We start from the raw sequence: 14,981 nt of genomic DNA, 5'->3' as shown, positions 1-14,981 counted from the left end.
CGCCACCAGGGAGGCCCAAAAATTATTTTTAAAAAATTTTACTGAAGTATAGTTCATTCACAATGTTGTGTTAATTTCTGCTGTACAGCAAAGTGATTGAAAGAGATATATATATATTCTGTTTCATATTCTTTTCCATTAAGGCTTATCACAAAATATTGAATATTGCACATTTGTAATTTTTCTAGCCTGCCAGATTGCCCTCCCCTGGGGCAATTTGTATCCCAGCCAGCAGCATCTCACACTGCTTCCTTCCCCACGTATACCCCAGCACTTGGAGTTATTTATTTATTTATTTGCTGGCCTGGGGAGGGAGAAGCAGTATTCCGTCTTGTGGATGACTGGTGAGGTTGGGGCGGGGGGGTGCCTTATGATGGATTTCAATGGAACATTCACTCTCTGACCCCATTTGGTCTCCTTCCCATCCCCCACGCCCTGTGGCTTAGGTACCTCTGCGACTTCGCCTACTATACCTCTCTGTACCAGAGTCACGGCCGCTCAGCCTTTGTTCACGTGCCCCCTCTGGGCAAGCCCTACAATGCAGACCAGCTGGGCCGGGCACTTCAGGCCATCATCGAGGAGATGCTGGACGTCCTAGAGCAGTCAGAAGGCAAACTCAACCGTTGCCACAAACACTGATTGCTGCTCAGGCCTCCCAAGACCTCATTCTGCCAGGGACCCTGAGAGAGACGTCCGCCCTCCGGGGCCTGACCGGGAAGGACGAGCCCATCAGCTGGGGATCTGTTTTGGATCAAATATGCCAACTTACACACCTCCTCTCCCTTTTTCTCGGCAAAAGCACTGGTTGATTTGAAGGCCTCAGTGAAGATTTTTTTCTCTATTTCTCTTTGCATCTGGGGATACAGCTGTGACAGCCAGGAAGCCGGGAGGTCCTGATTTCTGCAGAGAACCCCGATCAGGTGTCTCTATTCCGTGATCCCATGGCTGGGGCTACCTGCCATTCTAAGTCTGTGGTGGAGGGATTCCAGAGTTCCCTCCGTCCGTGACTGTTTCTTCCCAAATGTAAATGGCTCATGGAGACTCTCTACCCCGATCCATGTCCCAGCAGCCTGGACAGCCCCAGCAAGGGCCACCTTGGGACGTGGCATGGCTTTTTTATTTCTTTCTTATTCTCTTTTTAAAAACAATAGTGCTAGTTTGGGCACAGAGTAATTTATATTCCCTTTGGTTAAAACGCGGGCTTTAGCCAAACACAGAAGTGTCTTTTCTTTTTCCTGGGGTGCAGCCCCTTCAGCCTCCTGCCCTGAACACTGGACCTACATCTTTGTTTTGGGGGTGACATTGAGGTCCCCTTGCTTGGGGCTTGTGGCACTGGGCCCATGGCCAGACCACGGGGAGTGGGGGGTGGCTGGTGCCCCAGGAGACTGAAAGGGTTGGCTGACCCTTTCAACGACCGAGCTGTGAGCTGTACCCATGGGGCCACTGGGGCCGGGCTGCCGGTGGGAAAGCAGACTCTCATTTCAACACGCACATGACTTTTTTTTTTTTTTTTAATGTAAAAATGCGTAGGAGCTGCAAACCTACCCCACATCTGACCTGGATTTTCAGTCTTGGTGCTTGTTTTCCTTAAGGGGAGAGGGCCAAAATGGAGTCTGGGGGCTGAGCTCCATGTGTGCTGGTGTATTTGACCAGGAGAGCGGTGGGGCAGCCAGCAGGCTTCGTGTAGTGCCTAGGACTCGGTAAATTTTTATCTCAGTCCCTGGTAAATTTTTATCTCACTCCCTGGTGACTTTGAACTTACCAGCAGGGTTGAGAGTGACATCTCCCAGGAGGCAACTAAATTCAGCTGGACCCTGACACCCATCAGAGAGAGGGGGTGGCAGAAGCAACCGTGAGGAAAACACACGTTTTCGAAGTATTCTTCAATTTTTTTTGGAGAACGCGCAGTTTTATCGCTTCACTAAGTGTGAAGCGTGCTGTAGTCTGATGCTGTGTTGGATCATGTTGGTGTTTCCCAGCATGCAGCTCTTTTGAAAACAGCTGAGAGTTTTGTTTTGTTTTGTTTTCTTAAACATTCGCCCTCTTTCCCTCCTGTTCCGATGCCCAGGGTGGTTGCTGCCTCCGTTAAGCTACTGTGTCGCTTGGAGACCAGGTTGATAGGTTTCTGAGTGAAATGCATTTTCTGAGTCCTGGGCTTTTTCTGGAGGGGAAAAGTGGGCACAGGTGGGTGACATGGGGTCAGCATATGGCATATGGTGACGTGGGGTCAGCGTATGGTGGCTGTGTACCGTGGCCCGCAGGGTAAAATGATCAGGGCCTAGCTCCCCTCTCCATGCCAGCCCTCCCTCTGCCAGAAATGCCCCCTCCACATCCCTGGTCCGAGTTTGCAGTCTCCTGAGAAATCTGGAGCATAGGATGTCATGGCATCTGCTCACTCAGCTGGCTTCTGTGAGCAGAGGTTGTGGCTCTTTTGAAGGAGGCGGGGGGGGGGGTGCTCAAGGCCAGGGGGTCCCCCAGAGGTCTTATTAAGAATGGCATCTGGCTCTAACTAGCTCTGTTCTCTAAAGGTCTGATCTGATCTGTGGGGCTCTGAGGAGGAAATGGACCTAGGCAAGCTGGAGTAGGGAGGGAAGACTGGAAGTGAGCCAGGTTTGAGCTTAGCTGGGTGCCCATGGAACCCAGACACACCATCCCCAAACTCTGCATTTTCATCTTTCTTTTGTCCTCCCTTCTCTTCTCTGTTTAAAGCACCATGTGGTTTAGCAACTTAGAGATATAATTTATTGTCTGATCATTGTCGAGTGTGTGTGTGTCATTTTTGTGTTCCTGCCATGGTTTTAGATTTCCTCAAGTTAAACCAGAACCCTGTCCTTGTTCATGACGCAGAGCGCATAGCTCATTTTTGTTTAATCAGATAGCCATTAAACATTTTACTCGCTCCCTGCCAGCTTTTAAATTTTCCTGTTTTAATTACTTTTTATCATTTTCTTTGGGGCAAACTCAGCCATTCAATCCATGGTATATCTGTCTGCATTTGTTGGGTCCCGGAAAAAAATGTCCTTGTGTGAGAAGAGGGGGGGGCCAAGTCTCATTCCTTCTGCCTTGTCATTTCAGAGTCTGGGTTGTCGAGGGCACAGAATAGGGAAAGGGATGAGCCTGTGAAATGGGTGCAGCTTGGCATGTACGGAGGTGAGCAATGCCAGAAGGGGTGGGTGCAGTGAGTGTTAATGGTGGAAAGATGGGCTGAGGGATGTGGCGGGAAGGCTGGTGGGGGGAAAATGAGAAGTGATGCTGGGGGTGGACTCATAGGAAAGTGGAGGGGACCTCTCTCTGGTGAGTCCTGTGGAGGGTACTGAGGTGGGGGATGGGGGCAGAGACAGTGATCTGGGCGTCGGGTGATGGCGTCTCCTTTAAGGTGCCAGAGCCTCCGCACCTTATAACTTTATTCTTCTCTAAGCCCCTTTGACGCCCCGCTTCCCACCAAAAAGGAGGTCGGCGGTCTGCATGTGAGTACATAGCTCGAAAAAGAAATAAGACGGAGTGGATAGAAAGAAAGGTGGGAAGAAGCAGCAATTCCAGTTGGTGGACTGGGCTTGGTGCCACCTGGCTCACCTGGTCCAATCAAGGAACAGCCAAGGTCTCCTGGCCACTGAGAGAGACAGGGCCGTGGGGCAGCAGGGGGTGGTGGGCAGAGGTCATGGCTTCCCAGTCGGTGCCAGGTCTTTGGGGAAAGGTCAGATTGTGATAGTTTCAGCAAGAAAAATAGTTTTCAGCTACCCTGCTCTTTGCTGGCGTGGAAACTTCTAGAACAGAAAGGGCCTGCTCAAGGGGACGACTGGAAAAGTATACTGTTGTTGATGCCTTTTTGTTATCTTAGAAGTTTCTGCCAGGAAGCCAGGCCAGTGGGTGTGCATGTACACCCACAAGCCTGTTCCCCCGAGGGGTGACCGGGAGGGGGAAGGGAGCTGCTCGTGGAAATCCACCCACCACACTGGCCTGTTTTTTGCTGCCACTGTCTAGACTGTTGACCTTTGACCTCTTCACCTCTTGGAGTGTCTGAACCCAGCAGTCCCCTTCTGGGATGGTGGGACAAAGCCCCATTCTCCTCTGGGGGCCCAGCCTCTGCCCTGAGGCCACTGGAAGCCTTCTCAAGCCTGCAGCCAGCGTGAGGTGCTGATGGTGGTCATACAGGCAGAGGCTGCTGCCTTATTGTCAGGTCATCCCTCGTGGCCAAGAGTCTCATGGCCTCCACAGACTTGTGGGGAGCTAAAAAGGGCTTTGTTTTTATAACCCCAATTAAATTTCCCTTCTCATGGAACAAGTGCCTTGTAAAGGGACCAGGGCTGCCACTGGGAGAAAAAACATCTCCATTTTTGCAGTGAAGAAGTGTGTTAAAGGCCAGGATCCCCCTCAGACCCAGGGCAGAATGGCTGTTGAGGGGAAAGGACATTTGCCAAAAATCCACATCTTGAAAGTTAGTTCTTGGACGGACACTGGGCATACCTGCTACGAGATCCTGTCCTCCAGTTTAGGGGCAGTTGTCACAGCTTGAGTTTCAGGGGTTCCTAGACCCCCAAGGGCTCCAGTCCAGCCCGAGCTGCTCCCCCCACTTAAGATCTGTTTCTCCTCCTCCCTCTCCTCACCCAAGGCTTCCCTTCAGCTGCCCAGAGACCCACAGAAGTGCCTGCCTCTGCAGTACACATGGGGCACAGAGAAAGGGGACAGGATGGGAAAGAGAGAAGCACCCCCAGGCCCTGGTTCCCCGCTGCCCAGACCGGCCTCACCCAAGCCATTTGCAGGGGTGGGACCTGGGGCCAGTGGCTTTTGTGTCCTTCACACTTTGAGGAAATCCCAGAGAAAGCCGGTTTGGAATTGGGCTCTCTGCACCCAAGGCCTGGCTGGATGCCACGGGAGACCCATCTGGATCGTGGGAAACAGAGTTGGCCTTCCTCCTACCCAGGCATGTTTCCGGGGCTCCCTTAACATCTCAGGTTTCTATCTTGTCGTAAATCTCTCTCTAGGAAAAACCCTTCCCGCTGAAGGTGACCCCGTGTTCTGTCCCCAAAGGAGGGTCCAGCCCCTGCAGCTTCGGGGTGGCTTTTCCCTGAACCCAGGGAGACTCCTATGAGTGCCTTGTCTGAAAGCGCCATGTCTGGGACCCCAGGTCAGGCAAGGGTCTGCCAGACTTTGCTGGGGGCTGGACCCCGGGAGACCCCAAACTTGACACCCCAGAAAGCAAATAAAACAGTTGAAATATGCAATTTCTTGTGTGTCTTTGTGAGAAGCTGTCATCCGCCAGGGTCATCCTCAACCTGGGGTCATCAACTGGCAGAGGGGGCCTCAAATCACCAGTATTTCTGTCCTTGGTGCTTGGTGTGTGACCTGGTACTTGGTGTGTGGCCACTGCAATGAGTGTGCTGAATGGATAATGATGAGAGGATTTCTGTACTGAGTGTTCTACCTCCTACAACCCACTGCCTTGGTTCTGATGCACAGAGAGGTTGAGTAACTTGCCTATGGTCACACAGCAAGGGGGGTGGGGGGTGGGATTTGAATCGTGATCATGTTGACCCCCAGTGTGTGCAGAATTCCCCTGTGGGGGAGGTGCTATTACCACCTTTTACAGCTGGGGAAACTGAGGCTCTGTCAGTTGAAGCCCCTTGTCCCAAGGAGAGGAGGGGCGGGAATGTGAACCCAAGCCGGCTACTCTGGACTGAGCAGCTTGAACACCGGAAACAGGATTCGGTCATCCCCCTGTGTCTGTCCTCAGCAGGAATGGGGACACTCCAGAGTCAGTGGCCTTCAAAGAAGAAGGGGCTTCAGCAGTAAGGAAATGGCTTGTTTTGGGGAACATGGGTCCCAGGGGACGGGGTACCCCCTCCAAGTCCCTGAGCCCCCAAGGTCTTTGCACCCCAAGATGAGGTGTCTATAGCACAGTGGTTTTGCTTCTAAGGCTGGCTCTTTCCACGGCCCCGGGTTGTGAGCAGGGTCCCAGGTGTACCATACAGATGCTCCTGTGGTCACTGGAAGGGGCTGTGTCCTTTTCACATGGGGGATCCTTTTCCCAAATCCTGGAAACCTCCCCTCACCTCCCTGGTTCAACGGGAACCGCCGCCTACCCTTGGCCATGCTGCCCAGAGAGAAACCCCCTGACCTCAACTGTACCCTACAAGTTGCAGGCCAAGAGGGATGGCTGTGTGTGGAGGAGATTGGGTGATTCAGGTGGAGGGGTTGTGGGAGGGGTAGCAGGGCTGATGGTGCAGGGTCTCAAGGCCTGGCGAGTGGTCTGGGTGTTATTCCAAAGGCTATGAGAAGCTAAGAGGTGGGGGACGATCTGAGGCCCACTTCCCTGAGCCTCAGTTCCCCACACTCATGGGCCTTGTGTGAGAATTCAGTGAGATTCTGCTTTTACAGCTCTGGCACATAGTACTTACTTAATAAGTACAACTACTATTACTTCCTCCTCTAGGAAGCCCTCCTGGCTGTCCAGGTACCTCCTCTGCCTCCCATAGCTGCCTGGTTCCCCCCCACCCCCGTGCCAACATACTCTGGGTAGTAACTGACTAGTTCTATGGGAGTCCCGGAGGACAGGCAGGTCTGTCTGGGGTCCCCTGTGTCTGTTGCACCCAGAACAGCACTGGGCACATAATAGGTGTGCAATAAGCTATGGGAGAGAGGAGAGGGGTCGGGGCTGGGTGTTCCATTCTGAGGCCAACAGGGGGCGCAGGGAGGCGCAGGAGCCTCCGGGGAGGGGAAGGTGGATGACACGCCCCTGAAGGCCAGGCGCCTCCTCCAGCCGAGGCCCCCACCCTGCCTGTTCCCTGCCTCTAGAGCCCCATCTCCTCTTGGCTGCTCCAGGAACTTATAAATTACCTACTGTGCACTGGGCTTTGGACTGGGGACACACCAGGAAACCAGCAGCTTCCAGGCTGGGAGTGCAGTGCAGGGGTCCCAGCTGTGATGGCGGACAGACAGGCAGCTGAAGGGTCTAAGGTATATTCAGGGAGGCTCATTCAAGGGTAAACCTTGGCCCCATTCAACAGAGTTTCCCTCAGCTCTCGCTTGGATGTTCTCGGTCTTAAAGGTGAGGGTCTCAGACAAGAGTCCATCCCATTCCAGGGATCTGCCTGGGCCCCTCTCCACCTCTCACACCCTCGGTGGCTCCCCTTGGCCCACAGGAGCAAGCCAGACTCCTCTGCTGGACATCTGAACCCCTTTTCCCTTGTCTCTGCTGACCCCAGCTTGTCTTTTCTGCCTGGAAGTCCCCCCTCCTCCATCTACACCTAGATAACTCCTATACATCCCTCAAATCCCAAAGTTTTGGGGGAAGATGCTGAGGTCATCTTGGGACACTCTGAGTGTGACAGGCCTGGGTGGGGGTAAGAAGGGCAAAGCACCACACCAGAAATCCCAAACTAGGCCTTCCTGCACACCCTCTTCAACCTTCCTACTGGCTCCTTCCTGCCCTGGCATCTTGCCACTAGGCATTCAGCAGTTTCTACAAGGAGTGTCCAGACCTGCCCGGACGTGTCCTGGTCCCCTGGAAGAGAGGAGGGGTGCGTTCAGGCTGCCCCCACCCCCAACACACACACACACACACACACACACACACACTGATGGGGGTGGTGGTGAGAAACAGAAAAACAGAAATGCAGAGAGAACAAGGGAGAGAGAGAGAGGGACTGAGGGAGGCAAAGAGAGAAAATGTGGAAACTTCCTAGCTGCTTTTTCTTCTAAGTTGCCGTGTTTAGGGTGGGGACACCTAGAGGTGGAGAGGTCCCCAGCCAGCCAAGGAGGAGGATTTGGGATGCCGGGAGACTGGGGCACCACGTTGTGTGAGTCATGCACAGGGCTGCCCTGTTCTGGGCCTCAGTTTCCCCCAGTGTCAGGGAACTGATTCCCCCAGCCACTCGGCAGGGCTGGGGGTCCACACTCAGCCAGGGCCTAGCGCACAGCAGGTGCTCCATAAATGCACACTGTGGTCAGTGAAACCATTGCAGGAGCAGGCATGCAAACCAGGGCGCAGGAGGGGGGTGTGTGTGGGTGGGAGGTGGGGGTTTAGGGGTTCCGGGCAGTGAGCATGTGGGGCCCCAAGCCTGATGCCTCAGCTGGCCCACTTCCTGCCCGGCCTGGGCTGTGCTGGTGACCACCCGCAGCCAGGAATCCGCACAGCTGGTCCCAGGGCCTGAGCTGACCACTTCCGTCCCCCGCTCCCCCTGCAGCCCAGGCCCTGCTGACTCACACTCAGCTGTCCCCATTCTTCCCTCACTGAGCTCTGATTCTTAGAGGTAGGGGCGCTGGCAGAGGCCCAAACCCCGAAGGCAGGGAAGTCATGGCCGGCTGAAAGCATCACGGAAGAGAGAAAATCATACCCCAGGCTTAACCGCCTGAAAAACGAAAACCTGCTCTTGACAAGGAAAAAATAGAATACTTTTGGGACAGTCCTTTGGAATCAGTCACAATTTCAAACTTTTGGCCACCAAAAAAAAAAATCCATCAAGAAATTGAAAAGATAAGCCAGGGACAGAGAGGAAATACCTGCGATGCATTTAACTGACCAAGGAATAGCTCCCAGGACATATGAAGTGCCCCCACTCCACCAGACACACTAGACGGAAAGAAAAAACACCACACAGAAAAATGGGCAGATGGCATTGTTTTTGCCATAACAATGACCACGAACTGGGTCTTACATTTCTGGCTTACAACAGCAGAAATTTATTCTCTCACAGATCTGGTGGCCAGAAGTCCCAAATCAAAGTGTCAGCAGGGCTGGAGGCTGTGAGGGAGAATTGGTCCCAGGCCGCTCTCCTGGCTTCTGGTGGCTTCTGGCACTGGTCGGCGTCCCTTGGCTTGTGGCTGCATCACTCCAATCTCTGCTTGCATCTTCATGTGGCCTCTTACAAAGTAATCAGTCATTGGATTTAGGGCCCACCCTACTCCAGTATGACCTCATCTTAATGTAAATAATTACATCTACAAAGACCCTCAAGGTCACAATCTGAGGTTCTGGTGGACATGAATTTGGGGACACACTATTCAATGCAGTACAGGCATGAAAAGGCAATTCTGGGAAGATGAACCCAGGACAACCAATAAGTAGAAGCTCAATCTAGTCATCAGGGAAAAAAATTCACTGAGATCCCATTTCACTATTAGGCAGGGGACAGAGTCACTGGTGATGGGCGTGGGAATTGGGTTGACCACTCAGAAGAACAATTTGGCCATGCTAACACAGCTGAGGATGGCTGGACCCTCCCTCCTGGTCCTAGTGTGAACCCTAGAGAAACCTACATGTGCATGCCTTCCCAGCAGCACGGTTCATAATAAGAAGGAACTGGAAACTTGGGAAATATTCGGGTGTGTTCTTACGATGGAGTACTATACAGCAGCGAAAAAGGATGGGCCAGACTTGCAGGCAAAAATCTCCAATCCAGACCCTTGAGTGAAAATAATTGTAACAGTGTGATACCATTTTTATAAAGTTTTTTAATTTGCATTTTTGTATTGTGGTAAAATATATATAATATACATAGAATTTGCCATTTTAACCATTTTTAAGTGGACTGTTAGTGACATTAAGTACATCTGAAATGTTGAGCATACATATAGTACAACACCACTATCTACTTCCAAAACTTTCCCATCACCCGCAAACAGAAACTCTGTAACTGTTAAGCAATAATTCCTCATTTCTACCCCCTCTTCCTCCAGCCCCTGGTAACCTAAAATTGACTTCCTGTCTCTATGAATTTGCATATTCTAGACATTTCATACCAGTGGAATCATATAATGTTTGTCCTTTTGTAACTGGCTTATTTCACTCAGCCTAATGTTTCAAGGTTCATCCACGTTGCAGCATGGATTAGAACATCACTCTATTTTTATGACTGTGTAATAGTCCATTGTGTGGATATACCAAATTTTGTTTATCCATTCAGTTATTGGTGGACGTTTGCATTGTTTCCACCTTTTGGCTATTGTGAATAGTGCTGCCGTGTACATTGGTGTACAAGCTCAGTTTGAGTCCCTGCTTTCAATTCTTTTGAATATATATCCAGAAGTGGAGTTGCTGGATCATACGGTCGTTCTGTGCTTAGCTTTGTGAGGAGCTGCCAAACTGTTTTCCATGGCAGCTGCACCATTTCACATTTCCCCCAGAGGTCCCAGAGGGTTCCGATTTCTCCACACCAACACTTATTTTGCTAATAGCCATGCTAATGGGTATAAAATGGTATCTCGGGACTTCTTTGATGGTGCAGTGGTGAAGAATCCCCCTGCCAATGCAGGGACAGGGGTTCGAGCCCTGGTCCAGGAAGATCCCACATGCTGCGGAGCAGCTAAGCACGTGCGCTGCAACTACTGAAGCCCGGGCGCCTAGAGCCCGTGCTCCGCAACGAGGGCCACGGCAATGAGAAGCCTGCGCACCTCTACGAAGAGTAGCCCCCGCTCACCGGAACTAAAGAAACCCCACGTGCAGCAACGAAGACCCAATGCAGCCATAAACAAACAAACAAATAGATAAATAAGTTTTAAAAATAAATAAAGTGGTATCTCACCATAGTTTTGATTTGCCGCAACTAGAGAAAGCCCGCATGCAACAATGAAGACCCAACGCAGCCAAAAATAAATAAATTAAATTCAATTAAATTAAAAAAGAAATTGGAGTGATGCATCTACCAGCCAAGGCACACCAAGGATTGCCGGCAAACATGTGAGGTTAGAAGAGGCAGGGAAGGATTCTTCCCTATAGGTCTCAGAAAGAGCGTGGCTCTATCAATACCTTGATTTCAGACTTGTCTCCTCCAGAGCTGTGAGAAAATAAATTGCTACTGTTTTAAGCCCACCCCCGCCCACGGCAAAAAAAAGAGAAGAAGAACATGAAAAAGATACGGAGATGTGGAAGGCAAGGCATCCGGGAAGGGGCGCAAGGCTTCCATGCCCTCTTGCAGCACCTGCACGTGTTCACCAGCCCGGAAGCTCTCTGAACCCGGTTCTTTTGGGATCTTTATGGAGGCGTCATCACGTAGGCATGATCAATCATTAACTCCATTTTCAGGCCATCCCCCCTCTCTGGAGAATGGTGGGGGAGGGAGTGTGGCTGAAAATTCCAAACTCCTAATCATGGCTTGGCCCTTCTGGTGACCAGCCCCCATCCAGGAGCCATCCACGAGCCCACCCAGTCCCATCATTACAACAAAAGACACTCCTATCACCCAGGAAATTCCAGAGGCTCTAGGAACTCTGTGTCAGGAACTAGGGTCAAAGACCAAATATTAGAACAAAAGATGCTCCGAGTATTCTTATCACATAGGAAGTTACAAGGTTTTCAGGAGCTCTGTGCCAGGAACCGGGGGCAGAGACCAATATATATAAATATATTTTTTTTCCTATTATTCACAGTGTGTAATTTTCTTTTCTTGCAACATGTTTACCAGTCATTATTATCAGAGTAATTCTGGCCTCGTTAGAACTGTCACTTCCCCTTCTATTATTTCGAAGAATTAGATAAGAATTGGTATTATTCCATAAATGATTCAGAATTCACCAGTGAAGCCATCTGGTCTTGGACTTCTCTCTTGGAAGGTTTATTATTATTATTATTATTGGTCACACGGCGTGGCATATGGGATCCTAGCTCCCTGACCAAGGATCAAACTCATGTCCGCTGCATTGGAAGCGCAGAGTCTTAACCACTGGGCCACCAGGGAAATCCCGAAGTTTTTGGGTTCTTTTTGGTTTTTAATTAATTAATTAATTTTTATTTGGGGCTGAGTTGGGTCTTCACGGCTGCTCACGGGCTTTTCTCTGGTTGCGGCGAGTGGGAGGGCTACTCTTTGCTGAAGCGTGCAGGCTTCTCATGGCAGTGGCTCCTTTTGCTGCAGAGCACGGGCTCTAGGCGCATGGGCTTCAGTAGTTGTGGCACACAGGCTCAGTAGTTGTGGCTTGCGGGCTTTAGAGTGCAGGCTCAGTAGTTGTGGTGCACGGGCTTAGTTGCTCCACGGCCTGTGGGATCTTCCCAGACCAGAGCTCGAACCTGCGTCCACTGCGTTGGCAGGCGGATTCTTAAGCACTGCGCCACCAGGGAAGTCTCTCTATTATTTCTTTATTCTCTATTTAATTTATGTCTGCTCTAATCTTTATGATTTCCTAACTTCTACTACCTTTGATTTTAGTTTACTCCTCTTTTCCTACTCCCTCAAAGTATAAAGTTAGGTTCTTGATAACTTTTAGTATGTTTATAATTGACCAGGACCCTATGGGGCCTTCCTGGGACAGACCCCCCCACCATGACCCCACCATGTCCTCTGCCTGCCTCTTGTCTGTAGAAGAACATTAGGCTCCTAGGCCTTCTTCAAGTTCCAAAGCATAAATTTAATCAGAGAAGTGAGAAAATGCAGAAAGGAGGGAAAACAGTCAATCAAGACAAAATAATACTAGTTTAGCCATTAAACAAAGTCAAGAACCTTTAGTTCCATCTCAAGGGCTATAGATAATATTCTGAGCCACATCCTTTGAGTTGTTTTTCAGATACTTGAAACCTCCACCAGGCGGAAAAGGGTAACCATATGCTGCCCACAAGCACATAGACCTCAGGCCAGTTGGAACCAGAAGGTTGATGATGTTGACTCCCGATTACCTCACCACTGGCCAATCAGAAGAATGTCCATGGGCTGATCACACACCCACAACCCCGCTCCCTCACCTTGTCCTTAAAGACCTTTCCCTGAAAGCCACCAGGGAGTTCAGGTGTTCTGAACACTAGCTACCTGGACACTTTGCTTGGTACCTGCAATAAATGCTGCACTTTCCTTCACTACAACCTGGAGTCAATAGATTGGCTTTACTGCACGTGGGCGAGCGGACCCAAGTTTCGTTCGTTAACGTGTTGTATTTTTGTTTTCATTCATCCCCAAGTATTTTCCAATTGCTTTCGTGATTTCTTCTTCGATCCATCGTTTCTTTAAGAGTGTGTTAGCAGTGTGCTCAGCGGTCCCGTGCATCTGTCTCTTGCTTCAACAGTGTTTGGATGGAACAGACCCAGGGACACCCTTTGCTCCAGCCTCTGACCACCATCCAACATTTTTTCCAGTCACAACCTTCAGAATCAGCCACTCGGTTATTCTCGGTCACCGGGACCAGCCAACACCAGTTTTCGAGATTAACTCCTTATTACCGATCAACCATGAGCTCCCAGATTCATCAGAATTATTCCACTGAGGTGGAGGCCGCCACCAACCGCCTGGTCAACATGCATCTGTGGGTCTCCTACACCTACCTCTCTCTGGGCTTCTAGTTTGATCCCGACGATGTGGCTCTGGAGGACGTGGGCCACTTTTTCCTCGAATTGGCCGAAGAGAAGTGCGAGGGTGCCAAGTGTCTCTTGAAAATGCAAAACCAGGGCGGCGGCCGTGCCCTCTTCCAGGATGTGCAGAAGCCATCTCAGGATGAGTGGGGTAAAACCCAGGACGCTATGGAAGACGCCATTCTCATTGAGAAGAACCTGAACCAGGCCCTTTTGGACCTGCATAACCTGGGTTCTGCCCATGCAGACCCCCACCTCTGTGACTTCCTGGAGAGCCACTTCCTAGATGAGGGGGTGAAACTCATCAAGAAGATGGGTGCCACCTAACCAACCTCCACAGGCTGGCTCGTCCCCAGACTGGGCTGGGTGAGTATCTCTAGGAAGTACTCACCCTCGAGCATGATTAGGAGTCTCTGAAGTCCAGCGGCCTCTGAGGAGCCCCTCTGGCATCAGAGCTTCTGCCTGAAGCCCGTCTCTGCAGCCACTAGGCAGCTTTTTAACCACCCTGGAGCTCTCTCCCAAGCCTTGGACCAAATGGAAACAATAAAACTTTCTGCAGCGGAAAAAAAAGAGTGTTGTTTAATACCCACATATTTGTGAACATAACAGCTTTCCTTCTGTTATTGATTTCTAGCTTTATTCCATTGTAGCTGGAGATGATTTCAGCCTTTTAAAATGTATTGAGACTACACCTGTAACTTATATAATATTGTACGTCAACTATACTTCAATAAAAAATAAAATTAAATAAATGATACCAAAAAATGTACTGAGAGTTGCTTTTTTGCCTAATAGCTGATCTATACTGGAGCATGTTCCATGTGCATTTGATAGAGATGTGTATTGTGCTGTTGGAGTGTTCTATGGATGTCTGTTTGGTCTAGTTGGTTTAGAGAGCTGCTCAATCCTCCATATCTTTAATCTTCTGTCTAGATGTTCTATCCATTATTAAAAGCGGGGTATTGAAGTCTCCAACTGTTATTGTAGAACTATTTACTTCTCCCTTCAAGTCTTAGATACAGCTTTGAGTTACTGTTTAGGGTCCTTTCATTTTAACCAGCAGGACTCCCTTTAGCATTTCTTGCATGGCAAGTATAATGGTAACAAACTCCCTCAACTTTTGCTTACCTGAGAATGTCTTGATTTCTCCCTTTTTCTTTCCTTCTTTCTTTTTTTCTTTTTCTTTTTTTTTTTTTTTTTTTGGCCATGTAGCACAGCTTGTGGGATCTTAGTTCCCCAGCCAGGAACTGAACCCGGGCCCTGGCAGTGAAAGCGCCAAGTCCTAACCACCGGACCACCAGGGAATTCCCTCTCCCTTATTTTTGAAGAACGGTTTTGCTGGATATAGAATTCTTGGTCAACAGTTTCTCTTTCAGCAGTTTAAATATGTCATTTCATTGCCTTCTGGAGTCTAGGGTTTCTGATGAAAAACTGGCTGTTGATCTTATAGAGGATCCCTTGTACTTGATAAATAGCTTTCTCCTAATACTTTCAAGTTTTGCTTTTTCGTCTCTGGCTTTCAACAGTTTGATTACAATGTGTCTCAGTGTGGGTCTGAGTATATTCTACTTGGAGTTCACTGAGCCTCTGAGATGTGTAGGTTTGTATCTTTCATCAAATTTGGGAAGTTTTTGGCCATTATTTCTTCAAATATTCTTTCTGCCCTTCCTCTCTCTCTCTCTCCTCCTCCTGGGACTCTCATAATATATATGTT

General features: G+C 49.8%; 1 protein-coding gene and 1 pseudogene across 3 annotated transcripts in view; both read left to right on the top strand.

The window, feature by feature from the left end:
- Window positions 1-14,981, top strand: part of PGPEP1 (pyroglutamyl-peptidase I) — a 59,187-nt gene that overhangs the window by 31,784 nt on the left and 12,422 nt on the right. For 2 of the 3 annotated variants that reach the window (XM_032625371.1, XM_032625370.1), the window contains one exon: window positions 447-2,906. The exons of the other annotated variant lie outside the window; for it this stretch is intronic. In XM_032625371.1, coding sequence (XP_032481262.1) covers window positions 447-809 — 363 coding nt within the window. In that variant the 3' untranslated portion in view covers window positions 810-2,906. Of the gene's footprint in view, window positions 1-446; window positions 2,907-14,981 lie in introns of those variants that run through there. 3 annotated transcript variants of the gene reach the window in all.
- LOC116750572 lies at window positions 12,635-13,957 on the top strand (annotated as a pseudogene).

The sequence above is a fragment of the Phocoena sinus genome, chromosome 3, assembly GCF_008692025.1.
Source record: "Phocoena sinus isolate mPhoSin1 chromosome 3, mPhoSin1.pri, whole genome shotgun sequence".
In the NCBI taxonomy this organism is placed as follows: domain Eukaryota; kingdom Metazoa; phylum Chordata; class Mammalia; order Artiodactyla; family Phocoenidae; genus Phocoena; species Phocoena sinus.
The sequence above is the reverse complement of the archived record's forward strand: the minus strand, read 5'-3'. Positions and strand labels throughout refer to the sequence as shown.